The 23245-nt window shown below is 41.8% G+C and overlaps 1 protein-coding gene across 2 annotated transcripts; it reads left to right on the top strand.

Moving 5' to 3' along the window:
- The first annotated feature begins 325 nt into the window (after positions 1-325).
- On the top strand, positions 326-22693 carry usp47 (ubiquitin specific peptidase 47). 2 transcript variants are annotated; one of them, XM_075460663.1, is made up of 29 exons: positions 326-592; positions 4130-4186; positions 5053-5247; positions 7145-7261; positions 7427-7580; positions 7691-7787; positions 7876-8021; positions 8144-8223; positions 10139-10288; positions 10383-10478; positions 10563-10715; positions 13494-13652; positions 15249-15380; positions 15551-15627; positions 15742-15797; positions 16205-16317; positions 16430-16531; positions 16743-16950; positions 17073-17188; positions 17315-17434; positions 17547-18348; positions 18580-18755; positions 18864-18944; positions 19195-19310; positions 19430-19548; positions 19901-20031; positions 20589-20636; positions 20722-20852; positions 21084-22693. In XM_075460663.1, the coding sequence occupies exons 1-29, from the start codon at positions 548-550 to the stop codon at positions 21256-21258; spliced, it is 4152 nt and encodes a 1383-aa protein (XP_075316778.1). In that variant the 5' UTR covers positions 326-547; the 3' UTR covers positions 21259-22693. The 2 variants fall into 2 exon arrangements, with proteins under 2 accessions (XP_075316778.1, XP_075316784.1); XM_075460669.1 differs by lacking the exon at positions 4130-4186.
- The last annotated feature ends 552 nt before the right edge of the window (positions 22694-23245 follow it).

The following is a 23245-nucleotide window of genomic DNA, read 5'->3' as shown; positions in this document are numbered from 1 at the left end:
AAATGTTATTTAGTCACGTCATGTAGACAAATTATCCACTTCTTGCGCGCTTGTCTTACGATGTCACAAATAGAAAGGATTAAAAAGTCCCTGATGCGTTGTTGAAATTGACAGTCTAATTACCCCATTCTTGATTGATAAACTATATTTTCAATACAATTCAATTTGTTTTCTTCGAGCGTTTCTATCGTTGTTGCCAGTTTTAAACAATACTCCAAAAAGCGCACACCCTACGTCATCATGTCCGCACACATCACGCACTCTAGTCTGGATGGAATGTGACGCCAAAGCTCCTCGAGTGAAGTCTCGCGGAGTAAAACACCGGCCATTTTTCTCCATTTATAGCAGGACACTTTGTGCTTGGGTAGTGTAACCGAGTGTGTTGCGATCACTTTGATAACTCTACAACTTTTAGCAAGTTTAATTTCGGTGTCCAAGCATACAAACTTAGGACAAATCTAACACGAACCATGTTTGTGTTTACCGCTGCAAAGTTTTTTCGCTGACATCCTTGTCCGGATAGATGCTTGTCTAAACTGTCGTACAAATGGAAATGGTGCCTAGCGAGGAGAACCAGTTCGTACCCAAAGAGGTGAGGTTATTAAAGGACCCATTCCCGAACCGAGAGTCAGCCTGAGAACGTTAGTTTTCATTTGTGTAGATCATGCACATAAATAATGGCAAAACTTTGCCACCACTTTGGGAGTTTGCGATCTTAGTGTGTCGAGTAGTAGCTAACTCTCTGCTGCTAACAGTTAGCTCAACATGACTTGATCGGCCTATGATGACACGGCTAACTGCTGCTAGCATCAGTTAGCGGCTAGTCGCCTCATCTCAGACGAAGTAAATTTGTTTAGATACCAAAAAGATTAAGGATAAAGAGTACTAAGTAATATGGTCTTCGGAATTGAGTCAAAAACTTACAACGTTTTCTAATGCTGCGGTTGACATTATGTTATCCCTTCATTCAAAGGCGACATTTCGAATTTGTCAACATTAGTTAGCTAACTTGCATAACATTAGCAGGTAGGATTTAGCTAGCTAACGTCGTTAGCCTTTTAAATCTGGTCAATGGCAACAACTGTGGCTAATCTTGATGGTTTGGAAGTTGCTATATCAAATGTAGATAGCTACACGAACTAACGTGACAGATGCTGTGAAAGCAATACTAACAAGTAATCATATATTTCCTTGGTCCCTTATTCTATTTGGCCGTAATTTCTCGCCTGTTTTGATGAAAAACTTGAAGTATACTGTAAACGTGAATGTTAGCAAGGAAAATTCACAAGACTCTGCTAATGTTAGCAGAATTGACGAGCTACTTTATCGCTCAGGGTGCAGGTAGGTTAAACGCATTGTTACTGCTAGTGAAATGAAAGTATAAGTTAAATGTGTGCTCTTCTCAGTTTGTTATCATCGATGAACTTGGGTGTCGAGAGGATTAGCTATGTACTATGTTTGGCTTGATGACTGTCTGCCATTGATCGGCAATATGTTATCTTAAAAAACAATGGTATTTGCTTCTTGTTCGATAGCGCTACTCCACGTATAGTCCCATATTTTCATTAAGGAGAAATTTGATCGATTCCGGTTTAGTCGACGTCGTTGACGATCGGACTGTAGTTTGGTGGCTGACATGTTGAACCTAATGGGGCGATTTTTAATGTAAACTTCTTCAGAGGTCGACTTTTACAGTCGTGTTACTGTATACTTACTTATATGTGTACTTTTATTAGGACGTTTTATACTGATTTTAATTTGTTTGGGTGATTTATTTTTACGCTATGGATGTACATTGGCTTCAGGGTCATGAGTCGGATGTCAACCATTTACATAAAAAGCAAGGATGAAAATTGGAGTACATGATTAAATTAAATCCTGTGTATTAGTAAATAAATATGTCATAATAGGAATTTCTTCTTTTTGTCTACAGGTGTCCATAATTATTTATTAATCGCAGTTTAACTGTGTTTTTAACTGTTTTTGCGGGCTGTTTTTTGCCATGTATTTATTTGGGGAAAAAACTGGCTTTAAGTTTAACGAAAGTAATACGTCTTTATGTTTTGCCTTAAGAAGCCCACATGTATTCTGATTTACCGTTGTGTCTTTTGTTTTGCAGGGAAGCTATTAATAATTGATATTAGTGGGTCAGAAAAGCTCGCAGTAGCCCCTTTCACACTGCGACCCGCTATCTTAGCGGGTCCAAATTGCACCTTCGACCTGCGTCGAGCAATGTGAACGCTTGGCGTGTCAGGGTGACCTGTGTCGCCTGAAGCCGAGTTCCGGGGGCGTTGCCTAGTGGCAGAGCGTCACACGAAACACATAAAATGCTGGGCGTGTACAATGACGTAGGCACAAGCCATGCGTCGGAGGTAGGGTGAAATACACCTGTCTGCATCAAATTTTTCAAACAAACGATGGCGGGACACCTTGAGAACTCATTTTTGCAATGCAGTTCATTGAGATGTTACTTTACGGTGCGTCTTGCTGCGTGGGAAACCGCGCTCTCCCATCTTTCTCGCCAGCCCTTCCAGCAGAGGTCCATCTTTCACCGTCCCCGAAATGTGGCGGTAAATAACGTCCTCTGCTCGGAGGCTGAGGAGCTCGCGGACCTCCTTGTCTCCCCAGTTGGCCATATTAAAAAATGTCTCCAACTTGATGTAGGCTAAAACAGAGTAAAACTTGTCCTCACCTGTCTCTGTTGTTCTGAATCAGCTGTCCATTCTGTCTTTTAAACTCCTCACGTCACGCCCACGTCCGACCCGCGTCGATTGTGTTCACATCAAACTCGGCTCGGCAAAAAGACTAGGGTCCGACGCGGGTCGAAAGGCGAGTCGAGTTGACGCGGCAGCCCGGGTCGGCAGTGTGAACGCAACAGCGGACACGCTAAATTCGCGAATTAAACGCGGGTTATTTGGCAGTGTGAAAGGGGCTTTTGAATCACATGTCACTCACTCTAGTTCATACATACATATGCTGCTGATGCATTATTCATGGAAGTTCTAGAAGATCAGTACTTCAGGGGATGTTTTATATTGATTTGTTTTGCCTACTGGACCAAATTTTTACTTGTCAGATAATGAGTCAGCCGCAAAATTCATAATCCACTTTTAGTTTAGGTATGAAGTAGAAAATCTGTAGTTGTTCATTTTAGTGGGCAACTAGGGTGGGTTTTTCATTGGCTGATGTCAGCTTTTTTTTTTTTTAAAAAGCCGTTGTGAGTGATGGCCAATTTATAATTTCAACCTGTTTGGCATCTCATTGAATTCAACATTTTAATGATGGCCAACGACACAATTGCTGGGTTTAAGTTACTTTTTATTTAACACAATTGTTTCTACATTGTCTGTTTGCCCTATTAGATCTGCTCTCAACGTGTATGCTGGGCATCTAATAAAAAAAACATGTTAACTGAATAATCGTTCACAGGTAATCAAGAAACCCGGCCTTAGTGCAGTAAACGACAGTATTTATAAGCAAATTCTAGTGTCTTGTTGCAGCCACATTAACACGGCTGCCTGCAGTGCTTTATGAAATAATTGGTGGAGAAACAAAAAATGTCATTCAATCAGCCCCAATAATCGTTCTGTCGCAAGTTGATTTTAGTAAGTCCGTATTGTTTTGTTGGCTTTTGTGTATGTGGTTTGCAGCTGCAGTAACCCATTCTATTGTGGTTGTGGTCGTATGTGTTCATAGATGCTGACATTTCACAGCATTTTGGTTTGTAATTATGTTTGTGCCATGAATAATTACATAGATCCGTAAATGCTGCCTGTCTTTTGTGTTACCTGTGGCCTCATGTCAGCACCTTGTGATTATATCCATGGTAAAAATAACCTTTAATCTCATAATACACTTGTGTGTTGTCAGCTGCGGCTTCTTTATGGGAGCTGCCGGTCACATTTTGCCAAGATCGCAAACCTCACAAAGAGGTGACGAAAACTGGAGGGACTTGAATCTGTTCCCAAAATTGTGACCCTTTCATCTTCCAAGCTGCTGATTTCCCAACCAAACATTTGTAATTGTTGATCTACAGCTTCATTTAGCTGTAATTTTTTCTTTTTTTTTACTTTTTCTTTTTTAATGTTTTCAATTGTTCTTCATCCGAACTGTTTCCACCTGTCATTAGGATGTGTTTTGGAGTTGCAGACAGAGTATTTTTGATGAAATGAAGAGGATTTCTCAGGTGTGTGTGTGTGATGAGTCACAAAGCATGGTGTTGAACAGATGCACGAAGCAGCACCCATCATCACTGCCGTACTCGAGCAATGATAAAGACGATCTTCAATTCGAGTTAGCTGAAACGAGTGCCACTTTATCACTCATTAGAGTCAGGGACGAGCATGTGAACTGTGTGCTATGAAATACTAATTTATGGGGGCCATAATGGCACGTAAGGCTGAGTCTTAGCCAGACTCTACAACTCCTGTGATTTGGTACTGATTCTCGTTGAGCACAAACCAGTCCATAAGTGTTACGTCTGGTCTTGCTGCAACACGACCTTGATGTGGAAGTGAGTGGAATCACTGACATTTATGTATCGCACAGCCCATTTGTGATGTGGTTAGTACAAGGTTCATGTTGAGCTCTCTTTTAGAAGGACAACAGAAGAAGAAAATTATACGAGCTTAATATTCAAACCTGTTGTTCTTAGAGCTAAGCTCACATGTGAAATTGATCACATCAGTTTTATTGGCAATAAAACATTCCTGTTTGTCATGGTAAATATGCTCATAAGTAAATCACAGGTGCATAGCTATAAAATTGTATGTTTATTATATTACTTTATTCTAATAAACTTCTTATTACTGCACGCTCCATTTGAATTGTTTCCAGAAAAAAAAAAAAAATTGGTTAATTTCCCAGATGTATTTCTAACCAAATGAAGGCATGACGTGAAGTGGCGTTTTCTTTTATGCTCTCTGGCACGATAACCTTTTGTAATACAGCTTTATTCATTGCCTCGTTGTGTTTAGCTTTTCACAACAACGGCATAAAGAAGTAGATCCAGTAAATTACACAAATGTCTCTCCCATTCTTCTGGATCCTCAGATACAGAATGCGGCCGAGGAACCCAGAGTGCTGTGTATAATTCAGGACACCACCAGTGCGAAGACGGTCAACGAGAGGCTGACCCTCAACCTGCCTGCTTCCACTACTCTCTCCAAACTTCACGAGGATGTTGCCCAAAAAGCTGGATATGTGAATGGCACATTTGGGCTCGCCTGGGGAAATTCCGCGGACATGGTGAGAAAAAATCGCTACTAATAGTCAGTTTGTTCTTCCAACATTAGCTGAGGATCTTAACTGAGCTTATGTGCTCGAGTTTACTGGTTAAAGAGGAGAAAAACAAACAAGTGGGATCCACGTCAAAGTGCTTTGCTTTGTCTGCTGCAGACGTCTTCTCTTCAAAAACTCTGAGCCAGATCCAAAAAAATCCAAAAGTTTCTTTTTTATTGTTTGTTTTTTTAGTGACAACTAAGTTGGACTTCTTTTTTTATTTGAAAAGCTGGGTACAGGATCTGAACACCACCCCGACCTGAGGCTAGCCGGAAATCACAAAGACTCGGATGGCAAAGCTTTTTTTTTTTTTTTTTAAAGGGAAAATCTAATGCAGCTTTGGTTTCCTCCTCTGTGCTCGGCTGTGTTTCATATGATACGCGGCTCTCGCCAATCGAGCTGTCATTGACGGATAACAAACGCGACTGATTTAGAATCGTCTGCATAGCTGTATGTAGCACCATCGAGATAGCTGACTGTTTGCATATAAATATAACCTCTTCATTGCTGCTTATGTTTCTTAGGAGCGCTCCCTCACAAAAGTCACTTGATACAGAATCATGACCACAGACTCGCTCTGCAGTTTGGTTGAGTTTTCTGTTTCACTTCACGTTCGGAGTATGACCAGGAAGTAAATTAGACACTGCCATTGTAATCGCTGCTGTATGATCACTGGTACTTATCAAATTCACACAAGTTTTAGATGTAATTTTAAACGGACCCAAAGACCTGAAGTGTTCGTGTGATTTGGATGTAAAAAGTGAAGCTAAGACTGTTCATGGCCTGAGCCATTGAAAACCTTTTAGTCTGCTGCAGCTCTCTACAATCAGACTGACCGTTTTATTCAGGAACAAGGACTTTGAAAGATAGGATTAATTCCTCCTATAACTTTGCTGTAGTTCTCTCTGTCAGCGTGGTCACATTAGTGGCTTGAAGGGCGTACGGACAGAAGCGTTTTTTATCTTTTTATCTTTTCTCTTTTTTGGGATATGTGTACCATGATTTAGCAGCCACTATTCGGTGATGAGAAATCATAAACAACCGTACAGGAAACACAGTTAAATAGTTACTCAAATATTTTGTAGGGCGACATGCAAATAAAAAAAAAAAAAAAAAGGGGCATTTCTGGCAAGCCCCGCTGGGATTAATAATCACTGCTCCGACCGTGTGTTTGTGCTTGCCATTTTTGTCATGCTTCACTTATGACAACCACAGTCGTCTCTGCAGGGCCAGCATATTATAACCCCAGCAAAGCTAATAATGGAAGTGCTGGGTGACAGTGCCAACTGCTCTATTTATTTAAGCTATCAGCAGACAAAAATTGATTTAGACCCATGACTGCTCTTAACGTGTAAAAATAAAGCGTTACTAACCTCGTCCCTTAAGCTCAAACAAACCGTAGAGTCAGTGCGTAGTCATTGTTCTCAATCAATGTTGAGTTTGTTCTCTCGTCTCTTTGTATACATATTATTCCCTTTTCTTAAATGAGCCCAGGCTAATCCTGCTGCTGACCCATGCCAAAGCCCAGGTGCTGTGTCTGTTGTTATCTAGCTGAGTAGGTCAGTGGATTAAGCTACAGCATGTTTCCACTGCAGCACTTGCATGCTCGCTCTGAGCCCGGTGAAAGAACGCTCGGCAGCGGTTCTCACATGTTGGCTTCAATCTGCTTTTCTCATGCACATCAAAATGGGGAATATGCTGAGAATGTGCTCAGTAGGAGTCTAAACATTCTTGTGAGTTTTTATCAAATTTTGTAGTTTGTAAAATCCTTGTTTGATTTTTTTTTCTTCTTAGGTTTTCATTGACAAGCTTTCATATAAAACCTGTAACCTGTCATTTTTGTTTTCACGCTGTTTTCCTCAAGGCGCCGCTGGAGCATAATAGTGTGATGTCCCTCTCGGACTCTGGGTTTGAGCCAGGCGGTAAGAGGAATTTTCTCCAGCTTACGGACAAAGATGGAGAGCAGCCCCAGATTGTGTCGGTGAGTGAAACACAAAATGAGCTAAATTAAGTCCTGATTTCTTGGAATAATAATGAAAAATAAACAAAAAACTTGTCTTTGTGAAGTTTATTAAAGTAAAAAAATAAAATAAAATCTACATATGAGCTAAAGTAACTTTATTACAAGGTATGTTTTTGTGCACAGGATGAATCGGGAACAGCGGATAGCAGTGGACTGGATGACAGCTCCCAGGAGCGATTTATTGGGCCCTTACCAAGGGATGGCAGTGCGGGCGGTAGTGGTGACTACAGCAGTCCATCGTACTCGTACTCGTCCATCCTCAGCAAATCTGAGACGGGTGAGGTTTGGTCATCTCTTTAAATGTGGGACTACACTCCTTTTTTTTTTTGTTGTTTGTTTACAACCTCAAAAGACCTTTTTACAAGTCGTCTCCCTCTGCCCCTGCAGGTTATGTCGGCTTGGTGAACCAAGCAATGACCTGTTATTTAAACAGTCTCCTGCAAACGCTGTTCATGACCCCAGAATTCAGAAATGCGCTCTACAAGTAAGGAATTAAGGCCACGTGTGCATTTGTGAAGCTTGTATTATAAAAATCTACACGACACAATCCTCTCATAACTGTACAATTTCAGCTGGGAGTTTGAGGAGTCGGAGGAGGATCCGGTCACCAGTATTCCCTACCAGCTGCAAAGGCTGTTTGTTCTGCTGCAGACGAGTAAGAAACGGGCGATTGAGACCACTGATGTGACGCGGAGCTTTGGCTGGGATAGCAGTGAGGGTGAGTGTTTGTTCTCCCCCCTGTGACTGAACTCACATGGCTCGTCTGTGTGTTTGTGAGCGGAGAGCATGTGCTTCTGCGTCTGTTGACTTAATTATACTTTTTGTGGGTTTGGGTTTTAGCGTGGCAACAGCATGACGTCCAGGAGCTGTGCAGGGTTATGTTTGATGCCCTGGAGCAGAAGTGGAAGCAGACAGAGCAGGTAGGAGAAAACAAGAAGTTTTCTTAGTGTTTCCGACAACAGAAATTCAGCAGGCAGACTGAGGGCTCCCCCTCCTCAGGAAGCAAACAAAAGGCCTATTTTGAACAAGTTCACTGGGCCGCTAAGCCCGTAGGCGAGACTTTCCCTTATCTCTAGAATGACGTAAATACTGCCAACCCTTAATACAGTGGGTTTATGTACAGCCTTGTGGTTTGGACATGGAAGCTCCCAATAAAACAACCATACGTGACGTACTGCTACATTTGTTTTATTCAGCTTCCAATTAAAAAGATGGCATAAGAGATTAATCCTCAAACAAAATAATTACATTACTTTTCTATCCAAAATTGGATCACTTATGGGTATTTATGAAGTACCAGTGTGAAAGCTTTGCTGGTCATACATTTTCATGTCTATTGGTTTATTGCTGTGAGAAAACGTTTCTTCTTTTGAGCTGCTCAGGACATCAGATGAGATTGTCAGATTGTTCTAAAACCTACATCATTGTCTATTCTGTAGCCTGACAGCCGATGGTTTACTCAAATGTAATGTCCTGGGTTTTATATTGGGTAGCCTTATGAGCAAACTAAGATGCAATCGGAATCAAATTTACATTTTTGTTTCACACCTGCTTTGCTTAGCTGAATGCTGCTTCTCAAAGACGGACACAATGGTGTCGTTCACTTAGGTAGGCTTTAGGTTGATGTGACAAGGAACTATAAACAAAGCTTGAGTGTAGTGCTCCACTCAAAGAGCAAAGCCTTTGTCCCTTTTCACACAGTCCGATCCAAAAGGGGTGCTCATACGCCTCCGAACCAGCAAACAAGGATGTAACAGAGCCAAGTTCAGACTACGAGGCGTTCACTGTCGTTGGATCGTTGTTTTTAGGTCACACAACACAGGTTATACAAAAGGTAACTCCTAACTCATCTGACTTATTTCTACGTTACAGCTGTAATGCAGACTCGTCTCTTATCTTCTCATTACCGTAACTATACACTTTAGGTTGTTAAATCGGCTTCTCCGACCTGGTTGTTGAAAAGAGTGGCAGTTTCCCCTTTCTCTGGTCTGTCATGATGTCGCAGGCTGAAAACGTGAGAGGTGGATGTTTTCACCATTGTTTAATTGAATTGATCCTAATTTGATTTATCAAGTTCTCTTCAGTTTTCCCCCAGAGCCCACTATAGTTTTCTTCAATGCGCGCTCACTCCTTTTTTGATGTTTTCCTCTCGGTGTTTCGCCCTGACCCTGTCTTTTGGCTCACCTTTACTTAAGCTCCTTGCGGACGGCTCACTCGGCACTCTCTCCCCTTCGACTCCCTCAAACTATCAAACGTGCAATGCATTCATTTGTGGATTGGAACATCTCTGTTAGCCTCACAAATGGCATCTTTGGAGCGTTCAAACATGGCAATCACTGACCACCGATTAAAACTGCTAATTTTTCCTTGAATCTGCACCATTTGCCCCGACTTAAAGTCTTGTATTGTGAACTGGAATTTTATTGATAGAGGAGGCATCTTGGAACACGACCAGCAACGCTGCTGTCCATCGGCCGATTCTGCAGTATCAGCTCGCACACGTCTTTGTCTGGTCTGTGAATTACTGAAAAAGATGTCCTTTTTTTTTTTAAGCCCTTATCACGCTGTGGCTGTGTGAAAACGGTTCGTGTGTTAAAAACCATGTAAGCATATGAGGTGTATAAATGGAAGCAGCGTCATTTAAACCATTTCTACATGGGCACACTCATGACGGGCAAAAGTCTGTCCCTACGAAAGTGGTTTTCGGTCGATTTAATTAATCCAATTTTAACCAGTTAACTCTGATTTGAGTTTAGAATGAGAATTTAGCATTGAGAGAAAACTTTAAGGGACAATAAGACTGAAGAGTTGATTGTTATAACTCCTTATCCTCAGGCTGATTTGATCAACCAGTTGTACCAGGGCAAGCTTAAGGATTATGTCCGTTGTCTGGAGTGTGGCTATGAGAGCTGGAGAATCGATACTTACCTGGACATCCCTCTTGTGATCAGACCCTTTGGAGCCAGCCAAGCCTACGGAAGTGTGGTGCGTACACAAAGTTCTCCATTAACACTTCATGACCGTTTATTATGTAAATCTTCACCCAAATGGAGCTGAAACTATCATTTTGCCGATTCAGGAAGAGGCCTTGCAGGCATTCATCCAGCCAGAAACTCTGGATGGACCCAACCAGTACTTCTGTGAGCGCTGCAAAAAGAAATGCGATGCCCGGAAGGTGAGCGCACAGAAAATGTGACTCATGTTCAGAGACTACAGTGTTTAGCTACTGATCTCATCTCATTCTTTCTTCTTCCCCCAGGGTCTGAGATTTCTGCACTTTCCCTACCTGCTCACATTACAGCTGAAACGATTTGATTTTGACTACACCACTATGCATCGCATCAAGCTCAATGACCGCATGACGTTCCCTGAGGAGCTTGACATGAGTCCGTTCATTGATGTGGAAGATGAGGTGAGAACAGACATCACTGTCTGATTTAGATTAGATTACTGGGCCGTCAGTCAGTAGGGTTACATGGCACTGAAAGGATCGGATAATTGGCTAAATTACGATAAGACTGAGTTATTAAGTGTATGTATACACCTTAATCTGACAAGAAATCGGATCGGATCGGGTTACTTGCGATCGGATTAAGACCCCGAGATAACTCGGTTGAAAGTCAAATTAAACGTGTTGCAGACGGGTGAAGCACGTGGTGAATTAGACTATGCGTTCTGCGCATGCTCGAGATTTTTTCCCGGGGTCGTGAACTGGAAGTCGGAAGAGGCGATATTACTGTTGTCGCCATGGAAAGAAACAAACAACGCGATGGAGAATGAGCCGTTGTGCATCACGTTTGTGCAATAAGCAGCTCATCACAAGCCAAATGTAGAGGGACGTAGCTTCATCTTGCTCTTCATTCGCCATTTTCTCGAATGCCTGAGTTTGTTGTTGGTCGTTGAAGCGGTCATCCGGAAGTGGCTCTATTAGCAATACAGTGGAAACCGCTTATAGTGGTCACGGATATAGTAATCAACCGCTTATATGGATCAAAAGGCTTGGGACGGAATCATTTCTATACAAATGCTGTTTAAATAATTCGTTTATAGTGATCAAGAAATCCGCTTATAATGTTCATTTTTGGCCATTTTATGAATGTAAACATGTGCAAAAATAATTTGAAAACTACGTGTAGCTATTTTATTTTTTACTCCCTTGATTCCTTTCTGGACGTCTGCTTCTGCCTCGCTAGCCAACGTAACGAGTTGACACCGGGCAGCAAGCGCGCGAATCATGGCTGGAAAAAGGAAGTCATGGAGGAGCATGTGTCCGAGGATGGGTGCTGGAGAGCGGATTGAATGCGCGTGTGACCGCTGGAAGCTCCAGGCTGGTTCTTGTAAGATGGGAGGCCGGTGTTCATTCGATTTCTCCTACTTGTCGAGAATTGCTACTTTGTGGTTTTGCGCATGCGCCAAGCCGATTTTCTAAGTTTCGTTTTCACACCAAGTAGCACAAATCGACAGAACACCGGCACGGAGGAGCATAGATCCGAGCAGGGGTGCTGAAAGGCGGATTGAATTCAAACTTTATTTTCTGACTTGTAAGAAAAAAAATGCACCGGCGGCACAGCAGAGAATAAGTTACGTACTGTATTTGAGTTAGCCTACAGTATGTCTGCGCACTGCGCAGACATACTGTAATTAAACTTGCATGATAATAAAATTCAGTAAATGCTGAAGCTATCCGTTTTATTTAATTTTTCTCATTGAAAAACGATACAAATGGCATTTAGATGATATTCTCCATAAAAAATAAGTGAAATACCTGTACTGTAATACAACTTCGGTTTTAGTAATCAACCGCTTATAGTGTTCAAATTGGCTCTGGACCAACGTGATCACTATAAGCGGTTTCCACTGTAGTTGAAATGGGTACAGCGCCACCTATCGTATCGGAGTGTGACATGCTTTGTGCCTCTGATCCGATTCTTTCACCGCCATATATCCAAGGATAATTACCCTTGCTCAACTCATTCTTATTGTAATTTAGCCAATAATCCTATCCTTTCATTGCCATGTAACCTCTCTGAATGTGGTGAGCATTTTCTTGGTTCGCACAAATGTGATGTTTTTTTTTTCCCTAAATCTGGTGACAAGCACAATGTGACTTTACGTTGTTGTTAGAAAAGGGTTGCGTTAAACACCTACAGACTCCTCAGTGTGTATATATACAGTTAATAAAAAGTACAACTCATCCCTGTGTAAGTCACATCTATTAGTGTGGTCTAAATTGAACTTAACATTCATATCCCCTGTGGAAATAATTAATTTGGATTTCAAACCCTCGTTCAGGCTCCCAGAAACACATAGTCAGACATGTAGATTGCTCAGGATGAATATTGGACATTTCCACCTCATGGATTTTCTTCAGCTCAGCCATATTCTTAGTATTTCTAACAACTTTCCTGGATTTTCTTAGGTCTTTAGAATTATTTTTTTTGCTTCATCAGATAACTTCTACTTTGCACCAGCTTGCGCTTTTAATCCTCCTCCAGCTGTAATTTACAACGATATTGTCTTGTTCTCACCAAGAGTCCCTTTGTCACACTTTTCACAATTCTGTGATCATCCTGAACTATTCTGTTTTTGTTTCATTGGTTCACAAAACGTCTTCCTGGAATCATTGTCTCGTGTCAAGGTGGTCGGTGATCGCAGCCACCCAAAATGACCCTCTGCTCAGCTTGAGATGGGCACCTTTTATTTATTTTTTATTTTTTTAACCTAAGCCACATTAAAGCTGCGTAAAGAGGCATACATGAAGTGTAAAGAAAAATTAGACGTTGTACTGAATTGAATCGATATTCACATCACTACAACAACATAACTGACGCCACCATGCCAAATTAGAGGTTCATAAATTGGAAAATTTGTACCACAGGGCTGTTGCATAAGGCCAACACAGTAAAGGGAGTGGATGTAAGAGACCTAATAATTGGATACCACAGGAATACACTGTTGCCTGACTGAATGCAACTTGCTTGTGGACAAAGTATTTTGAGACCTGTGCCTTTCTCCTTGGGTTGTGTGTGTGTGTTTTGTTTTTCTTTATGGCTCTGCCTTATCTCACGGAGCGTTCTGTTGGTGCTGTTGGATTTGTCTCATCAAAGTGGACATAAATTAGGATTAATAATTGTTGGCTCTTGGCTTTTTTTAAACCTCTGTCATTGGCTTTGTAATTGCCCCTCTCTAGAAGTCACCTCAGACAGAGAGCTGCACTGATAGTGGAGCAGAGAATGAAGGCAGTTGCCACAGCGACCAAATGAGCAATGATTTTTCCACTGACGACTGCGTGGACGAGGGCATCTGCTTGGACAGCACCAGCAGCACAGAGAGGGCGTTGAAGCCAAAGGTAATCGTCTCTCTCTGCTCTGAACTGTAAATATATTGCTGGTAATTTACCCTGTTTGTCAAGACTGTGTCTGAAAAAGCACCAGATGATCAAAGCTTTGGAGTGGCGACACATGAGCCAAAGTGTGAACTCGGAAACACACCTGATGCAGATCATACTCTTTGACAGTGGTCATTTAATGTTTGAGCATGAAAAAACAAAACAATAAATGTAGTGCTGAGCAGTCTAAATTATTGAGTCATTTCTCTTAGAGCAGTCGTTCATAATGTCATTAAATGAGTGGGTAACAGTTCTGTCCCAAATCTTTTACAAACCTTAGCTGACTCAATGTCTCCCAGTGTGCTTTTACCTTTCAGAGACTGAGAAATAAAAGGTTTTAGTGAACAGTTTTTAAAGTTCAAGTCCTAAAAGAAGTTTTACGAGGACATTTTAAACGGGTCTGAATGGGTTAAACAGTAGTGTAACCAGTTGTGATGCTAGAAGGACAGAAGATCATGGCACAGGTACATAATGCAACTTGGAATGTAGATTATCTTGTAAACCAGCTCACAGTAAGAAACAATGTTGTGAGTTGTTTTCATCGGGAACTGTGCTGACTGTGGGTATACATGGTTCATGTTTAAGTCGTTAACTCTGTAATTCGACAGTGCAAGTTGACGAATAAATGCTGGGACAAGAGACACATCGCATGTTTCCTTTTTTCAGTATTTCAGAAACCACTTTGTACCTTTGCATTTAACAACAATTTGGAGTCATGTTAAAGTTTCCTTTTTCATAAGTAAGGAAGGCAAACAACATCCGGCAGCTCTCTGCTCTGTCATAAAGCTTTTGTATTGGTCAGTGTTGATTACCAAGCTCGGCCTACAGGATAAGAGTCCCAACAATATGACCACGATTTCCAATAATCTGTGAGGAACTTTCTGATTTTAGTCCTTCTGTTTCAGTAGTGCTGATAATTATATTGTTGTAGATGGATAATGAAATTAAATGAAAATAGAAAGAATAGAAATCAGTTGAGAAACTTTTTGGGAAATCTTCAGAGATCACTATGGATAGATTGGTGATGTCGCTCTAAGCGTCAGCAGGTAAAGTCCTGGTAAACAACATGGACAAAAACTCGCAGCCAGTCGTTCAACATCTGGGTATTAATGTTGCTTTCCCGATATTCCCGCTGCGTCTTCATCAGGGCTCCAAGCTTGTCCGTTTTACCCTCCGGTGATCTTAAATTTCCAATTGCCATGGTTATGCATAAATAAGATAAATCTTTTTTTTTTTTTTTTTTTTTTTTTTTTTAAAAAGGGACATAATTCCCATCAGAAATCTTTCCAGCATCCAAACTAGCACAGAAAAATGTTTAAGAATTGGATGTTTTCACTGAAAAAAGCTCATTTGAAAATCTCGAAAAGACGGACACCGCATGTCTGGAGCTGCTGCGGCGCCATTCCAGAGGAGGTCCTGGACTGTGATTCTGTTTAAAAATTCAGTCATGAACCTTTGAACCGATTTTATCCTTGTCATACACTTTTGCAGTCTCCCGGTCGCAACACAGCGTGATCATTGCTTTAATCTGAATAATGTTCAACTATTTATTCTCAGAGCTTGCTGACCTTTGAGCTGTTCTCTGTCATGGTGCATTCGGGGAGTGCCGCCGGTGGCCATTACTACGCCTGTATCAGGTCCTTCAGCGATGGCCAGTGGTACAGTTTCAACGATCAACACGTCAGCAAGGTGGGCCTCAGCGTTTGGGTGGCCCGTTTGGCCCTTTAACAGCGAGTCAGTCAGGCAGACTCACTTAGCTAATGACTCTGCTGACCTCACATCTTCTTTCTATGAACAAACACATCTTTTGCTGCTGTCATTTAGCTATTTTTACTTTTTGGGATGTTTCTGTATTACAGATCACCCAGGATGACATCAGGAAGACATATGGGGGGTCCTCAGGGAGCAGAGGCTATTATTCCAGTGCCTTCGCAAGGTCAGTATCCTATCATTTGTACACGAGTGTGTGTCTATAGTTTTACACATGTTTACAGAGGAAGTCGACTCTACTCTTCACAGTATTCTCTCTTATTTTTTTTTCTCCTAACAGCTCTACAAATGCATATATGTTGATTTATAGACTGAAAGATCCCTCAAGGAATGCAAGTAAGGACTTATTTTATTTCTATCTGACATAGAAAATGGCAACACAAACATGAAGTGTCGTTGTATATCATGGTGGTATAATCAGATTAGACAAGTCGTTGATGTTTTTCGATGTTTAGATAGTTTTATCAAAAGTTTATGCTGGCAAAGTTTCAACCAGACACTCTTCAGTTCATCTGGACTAAACTGGCCTGGTCTTTTACTTAAATGGAAGGCCTGTTTGTTGCCTCTCAGAGGCACTACATGGGACCAGTCTCAAAAGAAACAGATTTTGGATTTAGTGCCTCGCGACGCATCATTCAGTGCATTGTTGTCTGTCATTTTCCCATTCCTCCCACATTCTAATCCAATCAAATGTCCTGTCTCGTTTTGCCCTTTAATGCGTCCCCCTTGTGTTCTGTGTGCAGAGTTTTCAGCTGTGGAGGACTTTCCAGAGCACATAAAGAGCTTAGTTCAGAAGGAGAAAGAGTCTGAGGAGCAGGAAAAGCGCCAGAGGGAGATTGAGCGCAACACTTGCAAAGCACGTACCGTTGACTTGATTGAGATTAATCTGTCCTCCTTCTACATACAGATTTCCTGTTTTTGTTATTCAAAAAAAGAAAACTTGGTAAACTTGTGGTCTTTATCTTTAGATCAAGCTTTTCTGCATGCATCCCGTGAAGATGATGCTGGAGAGTAAGTTGGAAGTGCACAAAGACAAAACTCTTAGTGAAGCAACAGAAATGGCCTACAAGGTTTGTTGGACTACTGTCTGCATCATTTACTACACAACCTGTCGTGTGTTTCACTGTGTTCCTGAAGCTGGTAGTGCATTCAGGTCTGCTTTGTTGTTTCTTTGCCATGTGACCTTGAGAAAAGAAAAACGTCCTTTAGAAAGTCGTATGATGGAAATGATTTGTTATTTCTTTAGTTTCTTAATGACTTTATGTGCGTTCTGTACTTCAGCTGATGGAGCTCGAAGGAGTGGCTCCTCTGGACTGCTGCCGCTTGGTAAAGTATGATGAGTTCCACGAGTACCTGGAGCGATCATACGAAGGTGAGGAAGACACTCCGATGGGCCTCCTCCTCGGAGGTGTCAAATCCTCATACATGTTCGACTTGCTGCTGGAGACCCGCAGGCCAGAACAAGTGTTCCAGCCTTACAAAACTGGAGGTCTGTGTAGCAGATTCTGCCTGACAATGTATATGTATATAAACTGTATATAATGTATATAAACTGTGTGAGCCAAATAGTTGCTTTCTGTTTATGTGGGTTTGTTTTTGATGTGTCTACAGAGGTCATGGTGAAAGTTCATGTTGTTGATCTGAAGAGTGAGACCATCGCCTCTCCGATAAGCGTTCGAGCGTACTTGAACCAGACGATCACTGAATTCAAACAGCTTATTGCACAGGTTCTTAAACCTCTTCAGCTTTTATGGTTTTATTTGCACTGCTAGAAGAAAGAACTGCGTACTATAACTGTAGTTTGTCTATAGAAATATGGGATCAGGTGTGAATACCTCTTGTGTGTTCCTTAGGCTACAGGGCTATCTGCAGAAACCATGCGAGTGGTCTTGGAGCGCTGCTATAATGACCTCAGGCTTCTCTTTGTTCCAAACAAGACACTCAAAGCTGAGGGTTTCTTCAGAAGTAACAAGGTCTTCTATTTGTTTTCACCTCTGACCATTATGTTTCCTATATCACATCGTCTTGTATCAGATCGACGGTCAGAATCCTCTAAAATGAGTACAAAAATGTGTTTTTCATCAGGTTTTTGTGGAGAGCTCTGAACTGACGGATCATCAGGTTGCTTTCACTGACTCACTCTTGTGGAAACTGTTGGATCGTCACGGGAATACGATCCGACTTTTAGTCTTACTGCCAGAGCAGTCTCCTGGTACCCTGGTCAACAGAACTGTTTGCCAAAAAGTAGGAGAGGACTCTGATGGGCCCTTTGACGGGTCAAAGGGTAACAGGAAATCTGTCGAAGCTATCCTCGAAGAGAGCACAGAGAAGTTAAAGAATCTGTCTCTGCTGCAGCAGCAGCAGCCGCAGCCGCAGCAGGGCTCCAGCACTAGTGACAGCCAGAAAAGCTCTGACGCCAGCGACTTTGAACATATCGAATCTCCAACCCAAGAGGCTGCCTCAAACTCTTCACTCTGCGTGGCTGCAGATAACAGAGAGTTGGAGAATCGGATCAGTTGCGGCGCCTCCGCTGATATTGAGACCCAGTTTGTCTGCGAGGAGCGGTCGGACTCTGAGGTGAACAATGACCGCAGCACTAGCTCAGTGGACAGTGACATCCTGAGCTCCAGTCACAGTAGTGACACATTGTGCAATGCAGACAGCGGCCCCATCCAGCTGGCCAACGGCCTGGATTCTCACAGCATCACAAGTAGCCGACGCTCCAAAGCCCACGAGGGCAAAAAAGAGACCTGGGACACCGCAGAGGAAGACTCTGGAACAGACAGCGAATATGACGACAACGGAAAGAGCAAGGCAGAAGCTCCGTACCTGTACTTCAGAGCAGAACCTTATTCTCAGGATGACGCTTCGTGGGACACACAAAAATGTACTACTAACCTTTTATTCATGATGCATTTATAATGGTTTATTGTGCTTAACTTGTATGAATAGCTTTGATTACATTTTAGATTAACTTCCCCTGGAAAAGGTGCAATTATGTTTACATTATAAGAGAAAACAAGGGAGAGTTTGACCATCACGGCAGCTGTTTTTCTTTTTTGTGGCAAATCATTTTTGACAAAATGTCACATTGTTGTTTTCGTGTGATCTGCTTCAGGTTTAGTGGTTCACGTGGACAAGAGAATAACACTCGCAGCGTTTAAACAGAACCTGGAACCCTATGTCGGAGTAAGCTCGACCCAGTTCAAAGTGTTCCGGGTGTACGCCAACAACCAGGAGTTTGAGAGCGTACGGCTCAACGAAACACTCTCCTCGTTCTCTGACGATAACAAGGTCAGGACACATTGTTCGGGATGTATTCATTTGAAGCCGGTGCTTGGTGTGAGAATGTCCTCAGAGTTGAAGTATGATTTCATTTTGACATTTTATTACTTTTCGTAGATAACCATTCGACTAGGAAGAGCACTGAAAAAGGGTGAATACAGAGTTAAAGTCTATCAACTACTCGTAAATGAGCCCGAGGTGAGATCTGGATACATTTTCTCTCATTTTAATAGCACAAGGATCTGATTAAGAATGTGTTACTTTTAAATGATGCTACAACGATCCAGATGTGGATTACTGACTGCACATTCCCAGCTGGATGTGTTGTTGCTCACTAATGCCTAATTTGTTGACTTTGGGTTAAACACAGACATCAGATCAGTTTGTTTGAAAAACCTCCTGCCAAATAAAGCATTCTTCTTCTCACGAGGTCTGATTGCTTTCTCAGCCCTGCAAGTTCCTCGTGGACACGGTGTTTGCCAAGGGCATGACTGTCAGACAGTCCAAAGAGGAGCTGCTTCCTCAGATGAAAGAGCAGTGCAAGCTTGACCTCAGCATCGACAGGTAAGACGAGTCGGACACCAAAGACTGACAGCGTTTATCTCGAGAGAGAAGGTAGGCGTGTGCAAAATGGTTTATTTATTTGTGTGTGTGTGTGTGTGTGTGTGTGTGTGTGTGGTTAGGGTTCGTCTCAGGAAAAAGACCTGGAAGAATCCAGGCACAGTGTTTCTGGATTACCACATCTATGAGGAGGACATCAGCATCTCCTCCAACTGGGAGGTTTTCCTGGAAGTCCTCGACGGTAACGCATATTCTGCAGTTTCTTCCAATAAGTCTGCATGTTTGTGTGTTTTTGGCACCGTAAGCCGCACAAATGAACAGTTTAATTTAGAAAATGAAGTTGTTATAACTACAAATGGCAGCATTTTTAAACCCACTTTGAAAGGCTTTAAATGAAAGGTTCAATTATGGGTCATTTTCTAAGATTTGATTCAATGTCACGTTTTTTTTTTTTAATTATTTCATGCCAGGGGAAATTACAACTGGCCTATATGAAAATACTCCCAGACACCAGCAGAATACATGTCATTGCTTTAATTGTTAAGGTTTGAGGTAAAGTACAATCGATTGATCCACTGTTTCCCACATCCCAGACCCAGAGAAGATGAAGTCCATGTCACAGCTGGCTGTTCTGACTCGGAGGTGGAACCCAGCTACAATGAAGCTCGGGCCTTTCGAGGAGGTGATCCTGGAGAGCAGCAGTGTAGACGAACTCAAGGAGAAGGTAATTGTGTCACCTGAGTACCTGTTTTATTCCGAAACGGTAGAAGGAAATGTGCGGACGTATCCACCACAGTGTAGGCTGTGTGCTGCGAGTGACTTTTTCAAGTTCGGAGTAAAGCATCGTGACCGTCATCTTATTATATTTTTTTATTTCTATCACTTCTTTATCTGAGTGAGACTCTGCTGAGGAAGAGCTTTTGCCCCTCAGGCTAGGGACACTGCTATAGCGTCTGTTTTGCTTTCAAAGGAGACTGTAATATAATTCAAAACCAGGGAGTGAGAACTCGAAGGAAAATGTTTGCTAAAGCAGTAAATATAGTGAGAAGGAAAGTCGTGTTTTTAGAGTCTGCCTTAAGGGCAACTACAGATTTAAGATATTAGATGTAAGGCACTTCTGCCCACTTTTACCTATAACTTATGTGCAGACGGTGGCATTGAAGTGATTAAAGCACGTTGAATCCTCAAAGCATTATCATATTGTCTCATTTAATACAAGTATTGCATGAGCTGTAATGAAATGAGTTATTCTTCTTGCTAATGTTTTTATTCTGTTTGCAGCTGAGTGAAATCAGTGGCATTCCTCTTGAGAACCTTGAGTTTGCGAAGGTAAGTAGGTTTCGTCATCTGACATGGGACCTCATTTTCCATAACATGTTATTTTACTGGCGAGCCGCCTGTCCTCTGTGTGCAGGGTAGGGGAACGTTTCCCTGTGATATATCCATCTTGGAGATCCATCAGGATTTAGACTGGAACCCTAAGGTGTCAACCCTCAATGTGTGGCCTCTTTACATCTGCGATGATGGAGCTGTGGTCTTCTACAGGTATTAGAAAAGTCCAAACGAGTACCTGCTGATGATTCTGGCTGTTTTCACACGCAATCTTTACTGAGCCAATAAAGACGGTTTAAAGAATTTGAATCCAGTTTAAATTTGAGTCTTGCTATCATTCACTGTTCCCAGAATGCTTGATAAGAAGACGAAGACCGCAGAGTAATCGTCGTGTCTTAGTACATGTGTTATTTATGAGATTACTGTGATCTGTGCTTGCTGCAGGAACAGCACAGAAGAGCCTCTGGAGCTGTCGGAGGACCAGCGTAACGAGCTAATGAAGAAGGAGAGCAGCCGCCTGCTCAAGACCGGACACCGTGTCAGCTACTCTCCGCGCAAGGAGAAGGCTCTGAAAATCTACTTGGACGGTGGCCCTGCGAAAGACCCGGGGCAGGACTGAGTCGCAGAAAGGCCACTTTTTTGTCGCTAAGATCGTCTGGCTCCTGCAGGAGAGCAGCCAGGCATCAGGACTCTGAATGTCGGGCCCGATAGTGACTTGAAATGGAGCAGCATTGTGAGGCGGACGCGTTCTTACCCTCCACTCTGAGCCCCAGGGCTGGCTCAAAACCCCTGTTGTGCACTATAGTGTATTGTACTGTAAAGTTTAAAGGGAAGTACAAAAGCTATTCATACAGAAAAATAAATAAATAAATCCAAAACTGTATTGACAAATCAGTTGAAAGAAAAAAGCTTCAGATATGGATGCAGAGATGTTAGGACTTTGAAACCAGTCTGGAAGGTATCCATCCTGTCCATTTAAGGCTCCATTCACCTTTGAAATCAGGCTCCTTCACAGCCCTCCCGTTTCGGACGAAGCGTTGCTACTGATTCATCTGTGGCTGTCTTGTAAGTCTAATGTCCTCACACCTTTTGAGCACTGCTCTGTTTGGTGAGATCACTCTTTTTTTTTTTTTTTTTTTTCATTGCTCACCATCCTAAAAACACTTCAAAATCAAGAGTACAAACAACCAAGAACTCAGTGACTTTGAAGTGAAAACACCTTTCATTCACAAGATTTGATTAATTAAGCATTAAGAATTTCTAATCTGAAAGTCGTTCCTCGGCTCCTCTGATGCCCAGAATGATGAGTTGTTATGGGCTGTCCTTAAAGCTGCTCTTTATGCTTTGTAGGAGCTCTGTCGCACCACTTCCACATGACCTAGTGACGCATAAGCTGTTGTTGTTTTTCATTTAAACTACAATGAAACATAACCAAGTAGACCATGTTAAGAATTTCCTTGTTTCCTTGTTTGTTGTAAATTATTTTTATTTTTTTTGCTCCAGACTTAATTGTTCAGTTAGGTCTTGAGAGGCACCAGACCACACACCTGCTGGGGCCTGCTGTGTTAATCTTTCATTTAGAAAGCGTCTATCTTTGTTTTTTTGCACCATGTGAATTTGGTGTACATGTCAAACGTCATATATATATATATATATATATATATATATATATGTGTATATATATATATATGTGTGTGTGTGTGTGGTGCTGTACTGAGGGGAGGGAGTTCTCTCTGGGTTATTGAGAGCGTGAGGTTGTTTTATGGCGCTTCTACCTGCTGCTGCTGCTTGATAGACTGACACCGGAGGGTGTAGAAAGCCTGCTGGACCCTTCAGTCTGCTCGGGCAAACTGTCCGAGGACTGAAGCTCAGCATCGTGGCCGCCCTGGGCTTCTGATGCTACCACCAGCTATTCACTGTAGAAATGCCAATATCTGATTTAACAAAAAAAAAAAACTTTTTTGTTTTTTTTCTTTCTTTGAAATTACAGATCCTGTGTGAAAATAGTTAAAGATGATTTTAGAAATGGATTAAAGTGCTTTTTTTTTTCATAACTTGGGTTTCTTCCATTGTAAATCAGAATAGTTTGATTAACTCGCAAACACACAAAAAGATGTTCTGATTTAAAATAAAATAAAAACAACAACATATTTTTCATTGTTGGCTTTAAGGACGTTACACAGAGGCAGCGTTGGACTATAAAGACACAAGTTCAACATTTTAGGGACCAGTGGCGTTTTTATTTTTCCAGCAATGCCTGGGACCACCTGAGTGCGCCGCAATCTGGGGATACTCCAGCTCATGAGTTTTTAATAAATCAAAGAATTGATCCGGAAACTGGCAAATGTGATCGGATGTGAAAGAAATTAGAGTTGTCACAAGACGCCTGTGAGTAGTAACTGGACAATATATGATTACATATATAAGGTGTAAACTGTTTTAAGGGGGGGGGGGGGTTACACTATTTTCATCTGCCAAATAGCAGTAAAGTCAATCCACGTTTCACAACTTAAAATGTGAACTTTTCCTCCTGATTTTTTTACAGTGTTTTTATTTCACATTTGATTTTAGAATATGTATAGAGAACGTTAATTTCTACACGTTTG

This window comes from Odontesthes bonariensis, chromosome 1 (genome assembly GCF_027942865.1).
Source record: "Odontesthes bonariensis isolate fOdoBon6 chromosome 1, fOdoBon6.hap1, whole genome shotgun sequence".
Lineage (NCBI taxonomy): Eukaryota > Metazoa > Chordata > Actinopteri > Atheriniformes > Atherinopsidae > Odontesthes > Odontesthes bonariensis.
The sequence above is the reverse complement of the archived record's forward strand: the minus strand, read 5'-3'. Positions and strand labels throughout refer to the sequence as shown.